The 13,739-nt window shown below is 27.6% G+C and overlaps 2 protein-coding genes across 3 annotated transcripts; one reads left to right on the plus strand and one right to left on the minus strand.

Annotated features, from left to right (window-relative positions):
* Positions 1-2,670: 2,670 nt before the first annotated feature.
* On the minus strand, positions 2,671-6,477 carry LOC124949236 (exostosin-2). 2 transcript variants are annotated; one of them, XR_007101003.1, is made up of 11 exons: positions 5,601-6,477; positions 5,308-5,514; positions 5,032-5,215; positions 4,796-4,935; positions 4,479-4,704; positions 4,126-4,306; positions 3,880-4,046; positions 3,662-3,805; positions 3,467-3,560; positions 3,260-3,388; positions 3,003-3,145 (listed from the first exon to the last, which is right to left on the minus strand). XR_007101003.1 is itself a non-coding variant. In XM_047493992.1 (10 exons), exons 1-10 carry the CDS (start codon positions 6,125-6,127, stop codon positions 2,924-2,926), a joined length of 2,127 nt encoding a protein of 708 aa, XP_047349948.1. In that variant the 5' UTR covers positions 6,128-6,474; the 3' UTR covers positions 2,671-2,923. The 2 variants fall into 2 exon arrangements, 1 of the variants encoding a protein (XP_047349948.1); XM_047493992.1 differs by lacking the exon at positions 3,467-3,560 and having other exon boundaries at positions 2,671-3,145; positions 5,601-6,474.
* LOC124949237 (integrator complex subunit 13) lies at positions 6,337-9,758 on the plus strand. The gene is made up of 9 exons (XM_047493993.1): positions 6,337-7,156; positions 7,227-7,301; positions 7,384-7,670; positions 7,895-7,985; positions 8,073-8,280; positions 8,353-8,732; positions 8,805-8,966; positions 9,051-9,382; positions 9,467-9,758. Exons 1-9 carry the CDS (start codon positions 6,941-6,943, stop codon positions 9,750-9,752), a joined length of 2,037 nt encoding a protein of 678 aa, XP_047349949.1. The 5' UTR covers positions 6,337-6,940; the 3' UTR covers positions 9,753-9,758.
* Positions 9,759-13,739: the final 3,981 nt, after the last annotated feature.

Raw genomic sequence — 13,739 nt, forward strand, 5'->3', positions numbered from 1 at the left:
ACTACTGTATTTCGCCTGAAGCAAAAAAGGAAAGAAAGAAAGAGAGAAAAAAAAAATAAAGAGATAAAATAACGATTAATACATACATATAAATACATAAACGTTTACGAGTAAAACGAACGCTGTATTAACTTTGACAATCGAATCTATTAATCCAAAAGAGATCTTAAAAAAAAAAATCATACGTATAAATATATACAATTGATAAATAAATAAAATATTTAAAATATATATGTATGTATATAAATATATATATATATATATATATATATATATATATATATAAACATATAAAAATAAAAAAGAAAAAAAAAAAAGAAAAAAAAAACAATATTATGAATGTATGTAAGAATAAAATAAAATAAAATAAGCGCGCGCGTACGTGTAATATATAACTTAACGATGTTTGAAGTATGCGAAAGGTTCGTAGTAGAAAAGAAAATAGCAGTAACAAAAGTAAAGATAAGACAGGGAGAAAAAGAGAGATACAAAGAGAGATATTATTATTGTACTTTTATGTACGTCGCTAAAGCGACGAGATGGTGTGTGCTGCTTTACGTTTGAAATAGAAAGTATCGAAGAAAATATTTTTGAAAAAATTTCTTAGCTAATTATGCTAATCGAAGAGGTGCTAACAGATTGTCACACTTTGTCCCTCCTTAATTAAAGGAATATTCAAATATGATGGCAAATAGGAAAAAATATTGCAAAATTAAAAATGATGGAAAAGAGAGAAAGAGAGAGGAGGGGAAGATAAAACGATATTCAAATGCTAATCTCTTCCAATACATATCTCTATCGTACATACATACGTTCATATGTAAATACGTATATGTACACGATTCGTTCTAATCTCTAAAAATAAGTGAACGTTACAATCTACCTTTCATTAATTTATTAATATTATCATTATTATTATTATTATTATTATTATTATTATTATTATTATTATTATTATTATTATTATTATTATTATTATTATTATTATTATTACTTTTATTATTATTATTATTACTTTTATTATTATTATTATTATTATTATTATTATTATTATTATTATTATTATTATTATTATTATTATTATTACTACTATTATTATTACTACTATTATATTATTATTATTATTATTATTATTATTATTATTATTATTATTATTATTATTTTTATTATCATCATTATTATCTCGCATTAATCTAACTCATTGAAGAGAATTATATAAAGTATTTGTTTATTGATGAAAAAATGAAGCTAATAATTATGTACAACTACATATTATATAATGATTGTACACAATCGAGATGGATTTTTCCCGCGTATTTTCAATGATCGTGCACATCCTTTTTAACGCATGCATACATGCATATATATGCATGCATATATATACAAAACAAAACACTACATAACAACACTAGCTCGAATACGGCCTAAAAACTAACCTAAAAGCGAGGAAGAGAAAACGAAGAATCGATTCTCGAAATATATATAAACATATTATATAAATATATATATATATATATATGTATATATATATATATATATATATTATATTCCCAGTCGATAAAAGAGCCTAATATAGACCTATAATAATATTATAATTAAGTATTTTTAAGAGATGCAAAGTATATGTATATCGAAATCTATCAAAGATTAAAAAAATAAGGAAAAAATGAGAGAGTGAGAGAGAGAGAGAGAGAGAGAGAAAGAGAGAGAGAAAGAGATAAAAAGAAAATGGAAGTCATTCGAAAAGCATCGAATAATTACCGACCGAGCATGAGTATTCGCCATTTTATAATTTTTTATATATATATATAGTTTTCTTTTTGTTAGTTTTTCTTTTATCACGATTGTTACGACAATAATTAATTATGTTTTTACGATAATGAATATCAATGAAGAAAATAATAGTAATAATAATATTTGCTTTTTTCGACAAAATGTATATATATATTTTTATTTTATACATATATAAAATATATATTATTGTAGACAATTTGTAATATCTCTAAAAAAAAGAAAAGAAAATCTAAAGATTGAAAATTAATTTTTTTTATTTGTAATATTAAATTCATACTCTTATGCGTTTTATGTTTTGTTCACACATAAGGACTATTCGGCAGATTGTAGAAAGATTGTAGAAATATATACATATATATTTGTGCTGGAAAGAGTATACTCTTAAGAAAAAAAAAAGAAAAAAGAAAAAAAAACCATGTAGATAAAACAGGCATAGACGATACATTATTGTATGAAATAATAAATGTGGTGTCACTAATTTGCGTTGGATGTTGATTATGTCGTGCATGCATCAAATTAGAATTAAATATGCAGATAATAAAATTAATAGAAGAAATAAATAAATAAAATAAAAAAGAAAAAGGAAAGTATCTCATTTATCTATTTATTGAGTTACGAAATAAATTTTTTTTTTTTTTTTTTTTTTTTTTTTTTTTAATATAAAATATTTTTTATTTTAATATTTCTATATTAGATGACACTTAGTCGCCCAAAAGAAATATAAAATTAATTTTTCAATCCCCAAAATATATATTATGTTCATAATATCGAATAAATATAGACGTGATAAAATATAATATTTTTTTATCAAGATATTATAATGACCTATAATAAATTATGACAAAGGATTAGGTTTAAAATTTGTTTGTCATTATATAATATAAAATTATATACTCTATTATCAAGACTTTTTACAAAAATCTTATTAATATTTTACACGATAGTACGACAATGTACATTTTTTTTTATTGCTACGTCGAAGCTATCAACTGTTTAATAAGACAATGGAATTATGATGGGAGTTGACTTTGATAATCAATGAGATTGATTAATTAACAATTACGATTGTTCGATAAAAATTGTCGTTTTTGTCATGAGAAGGCCGTTAAATATAATTAGTCAAATGATATTATAAACTTCCAATGTCATTGAATCTTTTCAATTTTTCGGGGAAAACATCTTTGAAAAGTACAGGATCAGCACGAAATTCAACAGATTGTAATGGCATTGTTCCATAGATAGATGAAAATCTATTAATACATTGTGTACGTTCAACCATATGTGTCAAATCTGCTGATAACATTTCGGTATTTGTACACTCTGGACATCGAAATTTCTTTTTTGGTGTTACCTATAAAAAAAAAAAAGAAAAAAAAAAAAGAAAAGAAAAAAGATTTGTCCAATTTGATGCTAATTAATCTTTTTATTTAAAATTAAAGCTACAAGTAATAATAATAAAAATTACCTTTATCGGAGCTTTTCCTGTTATATTAGCAACTAAAAAATTCATTGCTATATCTTCGCAATTCATATGTTCGTCTACCCATTCTTTAATATCACCTGGCATCGCGGTTGTATACATATAATTCCAATACTGCAATAAACAATAATTTTTTTGTTCAAAAAAAGTAGATAATAATTAATGTAAAAAATAAGAAATAACATATCGTACTTATACGTGTCTTCGAACAGACATAGAAAATGGAGTTCGGGTTAAAGGTATTTACAAAAGGACATAATGTTAAAATGCCAAGGATTGTTCGTGCCTATAAAATTTTTACATAAGAAGATATAATTATGGAGTTGGTTAATCGCAGATTTAATTTTTCCCCCGTTTTAAAAATGACAAATATTAAAATATACATACCTTGTGATGAAAAGCAGCACCAGTTAAAACCATTGAAATACTATTAGTCCATTCACTTTCATATTTCCAACAATTAGTAGTGTTATCCCACATGTGAATACGAGATGGAAATCCTACTATTCTATCTGGAAATTCCCTCCAAACCTGCAAACATCATTAAAGTGAACGAAAGCGTAACTCAATAAATAATTTAACAATTCAATAAAAATAAATAATACTTCATAAGCAAATTCTACTTCGTCAGTCGTTAACATAATAATATCATCGTCTATTGAAAGTACTGCTTCGGTTTCTATTTCGTCATATGGATAAAATCTGTTTGACAATTTATTTTCTTTTGTTTGAATAACTTTTAACGGTTTAGTTAGTTTTGGCCATCTTGAAGCTGTAATATATTAAAATGATCAATATATATGATTATTACATGATTAGTAACAGTAATAATATTAATTTATTGTACATACAATGAGGTGGATCTTTTTGTTGATTATTCCAAATAACTAAAACTTTGGATAAACTTGGCACTTTTACTATTTTATTGATTAAAATAAATAATAATTCTAGCCTGTCGTACGTTAAGATAACAGCTGTGAATCCTCTTGTCTTGGGAGCAGTTAATGGTAGAAAAAGTGGAGAAATTTTATCCTGTTTATAAATATATATATATATATATATATATATATATATATATATATTTTTTTTTAATATATGTTTAATATATTTATTATATATATATAATAAACATATTTTATATATATATATATAAAATCAGTTTTTCTCTGTGCCTAATGAATATATTATGTCTTTGATAATTTACCTTATGGGAAGGTACATTCCAATATATATAATCCCTTGCAAAATTTGTAAACACACGGTCTGCTAATATCTCCAAAGTTGTATCTGTTATTTTTTGCATGGACTTAAAATATCTTTTATAAAGCCATGTACCTTGCTCTCGCAATTCTACAATTCTTTGCTGAGATATTCTTTTTAATATTGATATCACTTGTAGAACATCTATTTCACGAACAAATATTGCTGCTCTAAAAAATTATCAAAAATTATAAACATCAAGATTTTTATATAATTAAATGAATAATAAATATAATATCTGTATAATTATAAATATCAAACCTTGTCCAATCTATCATTCCATAAAATGGCATAACCAATGAATCCGCTACGATTACTGGTATACAACCAGCTGCCATAGCTTCTAATAAAACACTTTGTGCTAACCTTGCTCCACGTATTACGAAACAAAATGTGGCTGTCTAAAAATACAAAAAATGTAAAAATATTTTCGTGTCCTTATTTTACATAAATATTACTATATTATAGAAATAAATTTTTTTTAGGGTGTTACATACTTGAAGTACAGCAGGATATTTATAAACATCTTTTCCAATACAGCGTACTGTATTATTCATGGGACTATATTGTAAACATGGACCAAGTAATAATATTTCTTTTGGAAAAGAACTTTTAAGCTCTATTAAATCTTGTTCAAAAGCAGAATTAATATTAATTTGAGATGACATAAGCAACCATATTCTAAAAAAATTAAAAATGAAATTAAATGGATAAATCTTATTCCTCATGGATATCTATTTTTTAAATTTCTTTCTTATAAATATCATTAATACCTTTTAATTTTAATATTTCTATTGAAATTAGTTAAAAATGAGCTATAAACGGGTAAACTGATATCAAATCCAGATCTATAAGTTAATGTAGATAATCCAGCACCAGCAATCATAGCTTTTCCAACAGAAACATCAAGAACGGTATTATAATCTGGAACGCTTCCTGGTACCATATTGAATATTAAATGATTTTCTCCACCGTTCCAACTATTATCATAAGATAAAAATACTGCAATTATTTGTAAATACAATACATGTTTAAAATACACAATTTAGATTTATAAAATACTTACAATGGTAATGTTTTCAATGCTTGAGATACTTCTTGCAATTTCAATCTATTTTGATTGAGAGTATCGATGGAGGGCACAAATATACATGCTTCGTGCGGATTTGAAGTGTAAAACTTACTTGATATAAGAGCATTTAAGATTTGATAAAACTCTTTAGTCATTTGACTAGTTATTGGTTTATGCGATCCATTCAAATATGTTTTTGGAGGGTATACATATACTAAAGGTTTATTGCCTCTACTACCGCAACGATATACGTTAAAACAATTGAAATATGTACAAGAAGAATTGGTAATATCAGCTGCCGGTGAATCCGCACTTAAAACCTCAGTGGGTAGTGTATTTATATTAGTTAAAACAATTGCATTATAAATTGAATTTTGTGGAGTATCTCCAAATTTAAAAACATGATATGCAGCGATTAATATGATAATTAATGTAAACAAAAATAAAGTCACAACAAATAAATTGTGATAATGATACGGTAAACGTATTGTTTTTAAAGATAACCTCGTCGGTAGAACCATCTTACATAGTTATCAATATGATTATTAACGTGAATACACTTTACTTATACGTCACATTGTAGAAAAAACGTTGAAATTCTACGATCAGCTGATAATCGCTGAACGAAATACGCCATTTTTATGTTCGTTTTTGTATATACATATGCACGTATATTTCTTTCAGTTTCATATTTAATATTTAATAAAAGAATAGAAAAGATATTATATTGACATTTAACATATCAATACGTAATCATTTTTTAAGAAAAACTATAAAAGTATATAACGCTAAGTAGTGTATATGACATTTTATTTTAAATTTATTTACGATTGTTAACTTGCATCTAGGATTTGACGTATGTAGTACAATCTAGTCCCTATTCGTTTCTATACCTTAGTTATGAATTTTTGGTACACCCTGATAATGATTCTGCGCGGAAATACTGATACTATTTTTTAAATTGATAAATTTTTTTTTTTTTTTAATCGTCTCCTAAATATGAATTATAAATTTCCGTTGAAATATTCAAATGTCATTTAAAACATCATTCTTTGTAGTTCTCGTCCGATGTAATTTTTTCGTAAATGTTTAACGTATAATGTGTTAATAACAATTAGTTGGTATATATATTTCAAATAATTAGCATTTTTTTTAAATTTAGAAGTATAAATTAACGTGCATTATGTATATATATATATATATGTATATATATAATTTACGAACCTAGTAATATAACCTAACCTATAAAAATATATGCGCGTACAATTCGTTGACAAAACAATAGGATAAATATTTGTGATGTTCAGTGCATATTAAAAATGTTATGAGATAGAATGTATCCAGCAAATCATAAGACTATTTTCGTATTAGACCATACACCTTATTTTGGTATATCTGCGGAATGCCCATTAGAATTCGACTTTTTAAAGAGTCGTGGGCAAAATTTAATACCATTAGCTCCTGTTTGTAAATCATTATGGACTACAAGTGTCGAAGCATCTCTTGAATATTGTCGCATTGTTTGGGACTTATTTCCGACTGGCAAATTGGTTTGTAAATATATTATACAATAGAGTGATGATTTATGAAACTTATTATTAATTCATATTTTTCTTATAGATCAGATACGTAGTGACCGATCGTGCAGCTTATGTATTGAACTCATGGAGTCCACTTCAGCAAAATCTAACTCACGTAATTATTTCTTAAAAATCTGTGATTTATATGTTATCTTGTATTGCGCGATTAGACCTTTCTTAAACTTATTTAATTTTAGATAATGAATGGAACCGCCATTCTTGGCGTACCGACAAAAAATCCAGAACCAGGAGAAGATTATTCGGTGATACATGGTCTAAGAGTAGCTATAGAGACGCTCAATGAATGTTCTGAGATTCAACACGAAAAGAGAACTTCTTTGAATGAAAATACCAATAAGCTTTTAAATAGGGGTAGAGTAATTTGTATTACAAGTGCGCGAGATAATAGTAACATGAAAAGTTTAGAAAATATATTTTTGAATGAATTAACTCAAGAGAATAAAACTGCTTTAGCTTCGGATCAGTAAGTACTTCTTTGAATATATTTCTTATAATAAATATAAAATATGAATTAATAATAAGTTTCATAAATCACAATGGAATGTGATTTATGAAACTTATTATTATAATTCATATTTTTCTTATAGATTAGATACGCCACGTTTTAGTTTACTTATAGATCAGTAAGTACTTCTTTGAGCATATTTCTTAACATAGATTTAACTTATCTTCTTAATTCTATTACAGTTTGATGCCAATAGACTTCTGTCATTTAGTTATATTAAATATCTGTCCTAATAACATAGAATCACAAGTTACCAGCCAAGGACCACGGGAGGTATTTGTTATTTAAATTTTTTGTTATTTGTTTTATACTTTGATAAAATGATAAGAGTATTTTTCATTTTCAATATTTATAACAAAGGTTTCACCTCTTTTGACGGTGGAAGTGCATTCAATAAAGGCCCCTGCATTACATTCAAAGTTATCCCATCTTATTTTATCGCATTACGATTTAGCCAGTACAACGGTAACAGGAATACCAATGAAAGAAGAACAAAATGCCAGTTCTTCTGCAAACTATGACGTAGAAATATTTCATTCCTCTGCGGCACATTCTGCAATTTTGAAAGGTATATAATTAATTATTAAAATTTATTTAAAAATTATACATATATATTTTATTACACATATGTTTATTATAGGTAATCCACAAGATTCAGCATTACTAAAAACATTTAGAAGATTCGAAGAAGGTTCAGAGTATGAAACAGTAACTTTAAAATGGTGTACACCACGAGGTTGTAGCGCATCGGAAATGCAAAATTGCACGGCAATGCATAGAATTACTCCAGTGGATGTAAATAGTAGGCCGTCTTCTTGTTTAATTAATTTTCTTTTAAATGGTAGATCAGTAATGTTAGAAATGGCAAGAAAGAGCGGTGGAAAAACAATATCTCATTTACTTGCTGCTCACGGTGGTGAAATCTTTATACATACATTATCTACGGCAAGAAGTGTCCTTGAAGATCCACCTTCCATTAGTGAAGGTTGCGGTGGTCGTGTTACAGATTATAGAATAACTGTAAGTTTAATTTTTTTTTTTTTTTTTTTTTTTTCTTTTTAATCTAAATATTCATCCTTTTTCATTACGTAGGATTTTGGATCTCTTATGAGAAATAACATGTTAGTGCCTTTAAAACGTAGTCCAAACAGTACTCCAGAAGGACCAGTGGAAAGAATGAGACCAAGATTAGAACGTCATACAAAATATTGGCCAATAACAATTTCTAGTACTCTGATGTTTAATCTAAAACAGGTAAACAATGATATTATTTTCAATAATATGATCGATTATCGAACGTACCAAAATTTTTATCTTAGGATATACATTATTTTTCAGTTACTCGATCCTTTACCAGAAATTATGATAAAAGAAGAAATAACAGTGGATGAGGTTGTACAATGCAAACAAATAATCTTTAGTATACTTCAATTGGAAGCAAAGCATGAAACATTGTCGATGCCAAGTATAGGTGGTGGACGGGTTGGTAAAGGTGGTGCACGTCGAGAAGAACATTATCGTTTGTTATGGGGGGAATTGGAAACATTTCTTAAACATCATGCGAATAATTCTGCTAATCATTCCGAAGTTTTAAATTGTTTACTCGAAGTAAGAAGCAAAGATGACAAAGATAAAGTTGAATTGGATCAAGCTTTACGCGAATTGGATGGGTAAATCCTATTTTCAATTATAGTTTGCTATTTACTTTGAGATAAAATAAAAACGTCATCGATCTAATATCAATTTATATAAAGTTTTGGAAAGGAGGATGGAACTGCACGAGCAAGTGTGATCAGGGCAACAACGGATTCACCGATGTCACCGCCAGCAAGTACATCGATATCGCTTGGAAAACAAATTCACAAAGGGAATCATCATACACCGAAAACATTGTTAGATATCTGGTTGCAACGAAGTACACCAAAGGAAAAAAAGCCGGATTTTCATGGTCGAATTAACAGTGACGGTCTTAAAGCTAAATTATATCCAAATTTGAAAGAAAGTGGAAGGGAACCTAGAGAAACGATATTGGAAGGATAAATAAAGGTAAGGAATGAATGAAAACAAATAACAAGATATTAAGTAAATAATACATTTTTATTAACTTCCAATTTTTCCCTTTACTTATTAATAAATATTCTTATTTTTATTAGCTATCAGGAAAAATTAATCACAGTAAAAATAAAACAAGAAAGAAAACATATAAACGTACACCATACATAAGAATGTTTGTAAATAATATTATAACGAAATCTACACAACAAATCAAGACGAATAAATATATATATATATATATATATATATATATATATATATATATATATATATATATATATATATATATCTAATTTAATTAATGTACAATTCTTTTTTCATGTCAATGGCAATAGAAAAAAAAGAAAAAAAAACTGAGGAGAGAGAGAGAGAGAGAGAGAAAAGATGATTCAATTATGAAAAATATAAATCCTTTATAATATCTAATTATCTAAAACACTATTCATTTAACTCCAAACAAATTTAATAATAAAGATTTATCACGTTCAAGTAACAATCGAGCAAACAAAAATGAAAGAGATAAAGTAAATTAAACTAAAATTATTCTAATCACAAAATATATATATACTGATGTGTATGATAACATGACTCAATGTTGATATATTTGTAAGTCTAATTTAAAAAGGACACATAAATCCGGATCATTGAACGAGTAATAAAAGAGAATGATAGATAGAGAATAATGAAAGAGATAGAGAGAGAGGAGGGGAAGAAAGAAAGAAAAAAAAAGAAAAGTGTATCAGTGTAACAACAGAAGAACGGTAAGGATAGTAACGTTTATCCCGTAACGACCTTGCCGTCCTACGCTGGTATTTTATAGCCAACACGTCGTCGTGTCTGCCGACTGTCTGAGTTAGTATACAAGAGAGTGAGAAAGAGAGAGAGAGAGAGAGAGACGTTGACCTCTTTTGAAAACTATAGGACTTGCGTCTGTGGTATGTATCCTACCTCCCACCACCCTTTAAGATTCGCTTGCATCTCCCCCAGTTCCCTCCCGCAAATGGAATTCCATTGCTAATCGATGGTAGGAGGGAGGACAGTAAGCAACAGCAGCAACAGTAAGCAAGCAGCAGGTACACACACACACACACATAAACACAAACAAACACACATACATATATACATATACATATGATGTAGTAGTAATGTAACGGGAGCAACGGGTCGGGGGAAAAGAGAATCGACGGAGACGAAAGTGGAGAACCGTACGTTGTATGTGGGGTGGCGGGTGGGAGAATACAAAGAGAGAGAGAGAGAGAGTGAGTGTGTGAGAGATGAGGAGGTTGAGGAGGAGGAGGGTGGTGGTGGTGGTGGTGGCGGAAGGAACCATGGAATACAAGTTCGTGACGTAACAGTTCATTCATCCCGAGACAGACGATATCACGGTCAATGGTGTGTACATCGTGCGTACGCATATATGTATATACATTGGACTTGGGTCTGGATTGCGTTTTCTCTCTCTCTCTCTCTCTCTCTCTATCTATTTCTCTCTCTCTCTCTCTCTCTCTCTCTCTTTCTCTCTATGATATAATGTATATATATATATATATATATATATATATATATATATATATAGATTTGTATATACGTATGCATGTATGTATATATGTTTTCTCTCTATCTTTGTCTTTCTTTCTCTCTCTCTTTCTCTCTCTCTCTCTCTCTCTCTCTCTCTCTCTCACTCTCTCTCTCTCTTTGGATATTCTCGCACATTTTATGCGATAGATCCGAACGTGCGTGTGATACTTTGTGTGTGTGTTAGGTATGATGTGTGTGTAGTAGTAATGTAGTAACGTATATATCGGCCGTGAAATGCACAACACACGTGATACATGTGTTCTTACGGACGATGATCTTTGTATATACATACGTTTCTCTCTCTCTCTCTCTCTCTCTCTCTCTCTCTCTCTCTCTACATATATATATATATTATCTTTTTATTTATTTTCTTTGTCTTTCTTATCTCGTAATATGATTTCGTATAAATCGATTTTTTCTTTACTATTACAGTTAAAAATTTTTATTACACCATAGATTTTACAAAAAAGAACAAAGAAAAAGAAAAAGGATTGTTAATACCAATCTAAATCTACTATTTGATGTTAGAATTGATTTGTAATAATTCACCGTAATCTCAAGAACTCTAAACGAAATATGTTTATTCATTGTCGTAGATCATTGTCATAAAAGATATTCACAGAAAATCATGAGAAAAGGGATGAGGGAAAATACGATGGGAAAAAGAAGAAGAAAAAAAAAAATAAAGGGAAGAAGAAAAGAAAAAAAATGTCGAAATTTTCAAATCGCCTTTGTAAATAAACAGAATGATTGATTTATTTCCTTGTATTATGTATTATTTTTTCAATTTGATAGAAGGAACCAGTAGTAAACATCGTATATTCGAGCCCCGGAAGGTTTCTATGTTCCGTAGAAAAGCTTATCGATAATGCATAAACCTTATCGATTTTCGGTTGCGTACTCTCCGGTTCCTAGCTTGCGGAGTGGATATCGATCCGTAGCATAGAAGTAGTAGCCATACTTGGTTATATATATATACTCTCTGCTATAGCATAGCCTCTATAATTCATCGTCCTTCGTTCTTCTTCCTGGTCTTTGTACCTACCTTTGTACCTTTATACCTTTGTACCTGCGATATATCTAAAACTACCTTTCTACTACAAGTAACTTTTCGATTTCTTAACAATTTTCTGAGGAAGTAATGAAGTAATAAAATGAAACATTATGATTACGAAATTTATTTGTAATTGTGGATTTATTTATTTCTAATATTATAAAGAAATATGAAAATATGATATCGTTCATTACACGGTTGTAATCCTGTTGTAGATTTCTTTTTTTTTTTTTTTTTTTTTTTTTTAATTCGTATTATAAGAGGATTATGTATGTGGTAAAGTGTATGTGCATATGTGCAATAACTTCTTCGAATACAACATACATATGTACTTATACGTAGCTAACAAATGATTTTTCAGCATTAATGACAAAAGAATAGAACTTTATAGGAAATTCAATGTGAAAGAGATAATATTAGGATATATAAATACATCTATACACACACACACACACACACATACGAGTTTATCTGAAGAAGAAAATTATCTTTGTTATTGCAAATACCCAAGATGTAAAGATATTTAGATAGATAGATAGATAAATAGATAGAGAGAGAGAGAGAGAGAGAGAGAGGGATAAAGAAAAAAAAAGAAATTGTTGGAATGTTCATTACAAAATTTTCTTCTTTCTTTTCAAATTTGCAATTCTGTTGTTCATTTTTAACTATAAAAGAAAAACAAAAATAATAATTAAAATTAAAAAGAAATTAAAAAAATATCTTTTTTGTAACTGCAATTCTAATCACAATTAAGGAATTTAATTGAATAAAAATTTCTTAATAGAGGATATCATAATCTTCTTATATAATATTTCTTGAATATAGAATTTGTCTAATTTCAAAGTGTCTAATCAGAAATATGAATTATTTATAAATGTTTTTAGTAATATTGATTAATTCAATAAAATTATTAATAGAGATAATATATAATAAAGTTAGAAAAACAAAACAGAGAGAGAGAGAGAAAGAGAAAGAAAAGAAATAGTAAAAGTTTCATAAAAAAGTTTATCCTTTGTTTTCAAAATACAATTACATACGTTACTCATTCATTTTTATTTAAAATAAAATTCTTTTTCTGTAATTACAATTTACAGTCAAAACCGAGAAACAAGTTGTGATAAAAATTTCTTACAGATGACATCGTACAAATCATTCTTATGTAATATTTCTTGAATATCAAAACTTTTCTATTTTCAACGTGTCTAATTAAAAATATGAATTAGTTATAAATGATTTTAACAATGTTGGTCGAGTTAAACAAAATTATGAATACAGGAATAATGTATAGTTAAATTAGGGAAACAGAGAGAAAGACAGCAATGAAAATCACAGAAAGGGAG

Source organism: Vespa velutina, chromosome 5 (assembly GCF_912470025.1).
Source record: "Vespa velutina chromosome 5, iVesVel2.1, whole genome shotgun sequence".
Lineage (NCBI taxonomy): Eukaryota > Metazoa > Arthropoda > Insecta > Hymenoptera > Vespidae > Vespa > Vespa velutina.

Coding starts and splice junctions, on each gene's coding strand:
- LOC124949237 (XM_047493993.1), top strand. CDS start 6,941: ATGTATCCAGCAAATCATAAGACTATTTTCGTATTAGACCATACACCT. Junction 7,302..7,383: donor TTCAGCAAAATCTAACTCAC/GTAATTATTTCT, acceptor ATTTAATTTTAG/ATAATGAATGGAACCGCCAT. Junction 8,967..9,050: donor TGATGTTTAATCTAAAACAG/GTAAACAATGAT, acceptor ATTATTTTTCAG/TTACTCGATCCTTTACCAGA.
- LOC124949236 (XM_047493992.1), bottom strand. CDS start 6,127: ATGGTTCTACCGACGAGGTTATCTTTAAAAACAATACGTTTACCGTAT. Junction 4,047..4,125: donor ACAAAAAGATCCACCTCATT/GTATGTACAATA, acceptor AATATATTACAG/CTTCAAGATGGCCAAAACTA. Junction 3,146..3,259: donor CAGGAAAAGCTCCGATAAAG/GTAATTTTTATT, acceptor TTTTTTTTATAG/GTAACACCAAAAAAGAAATT.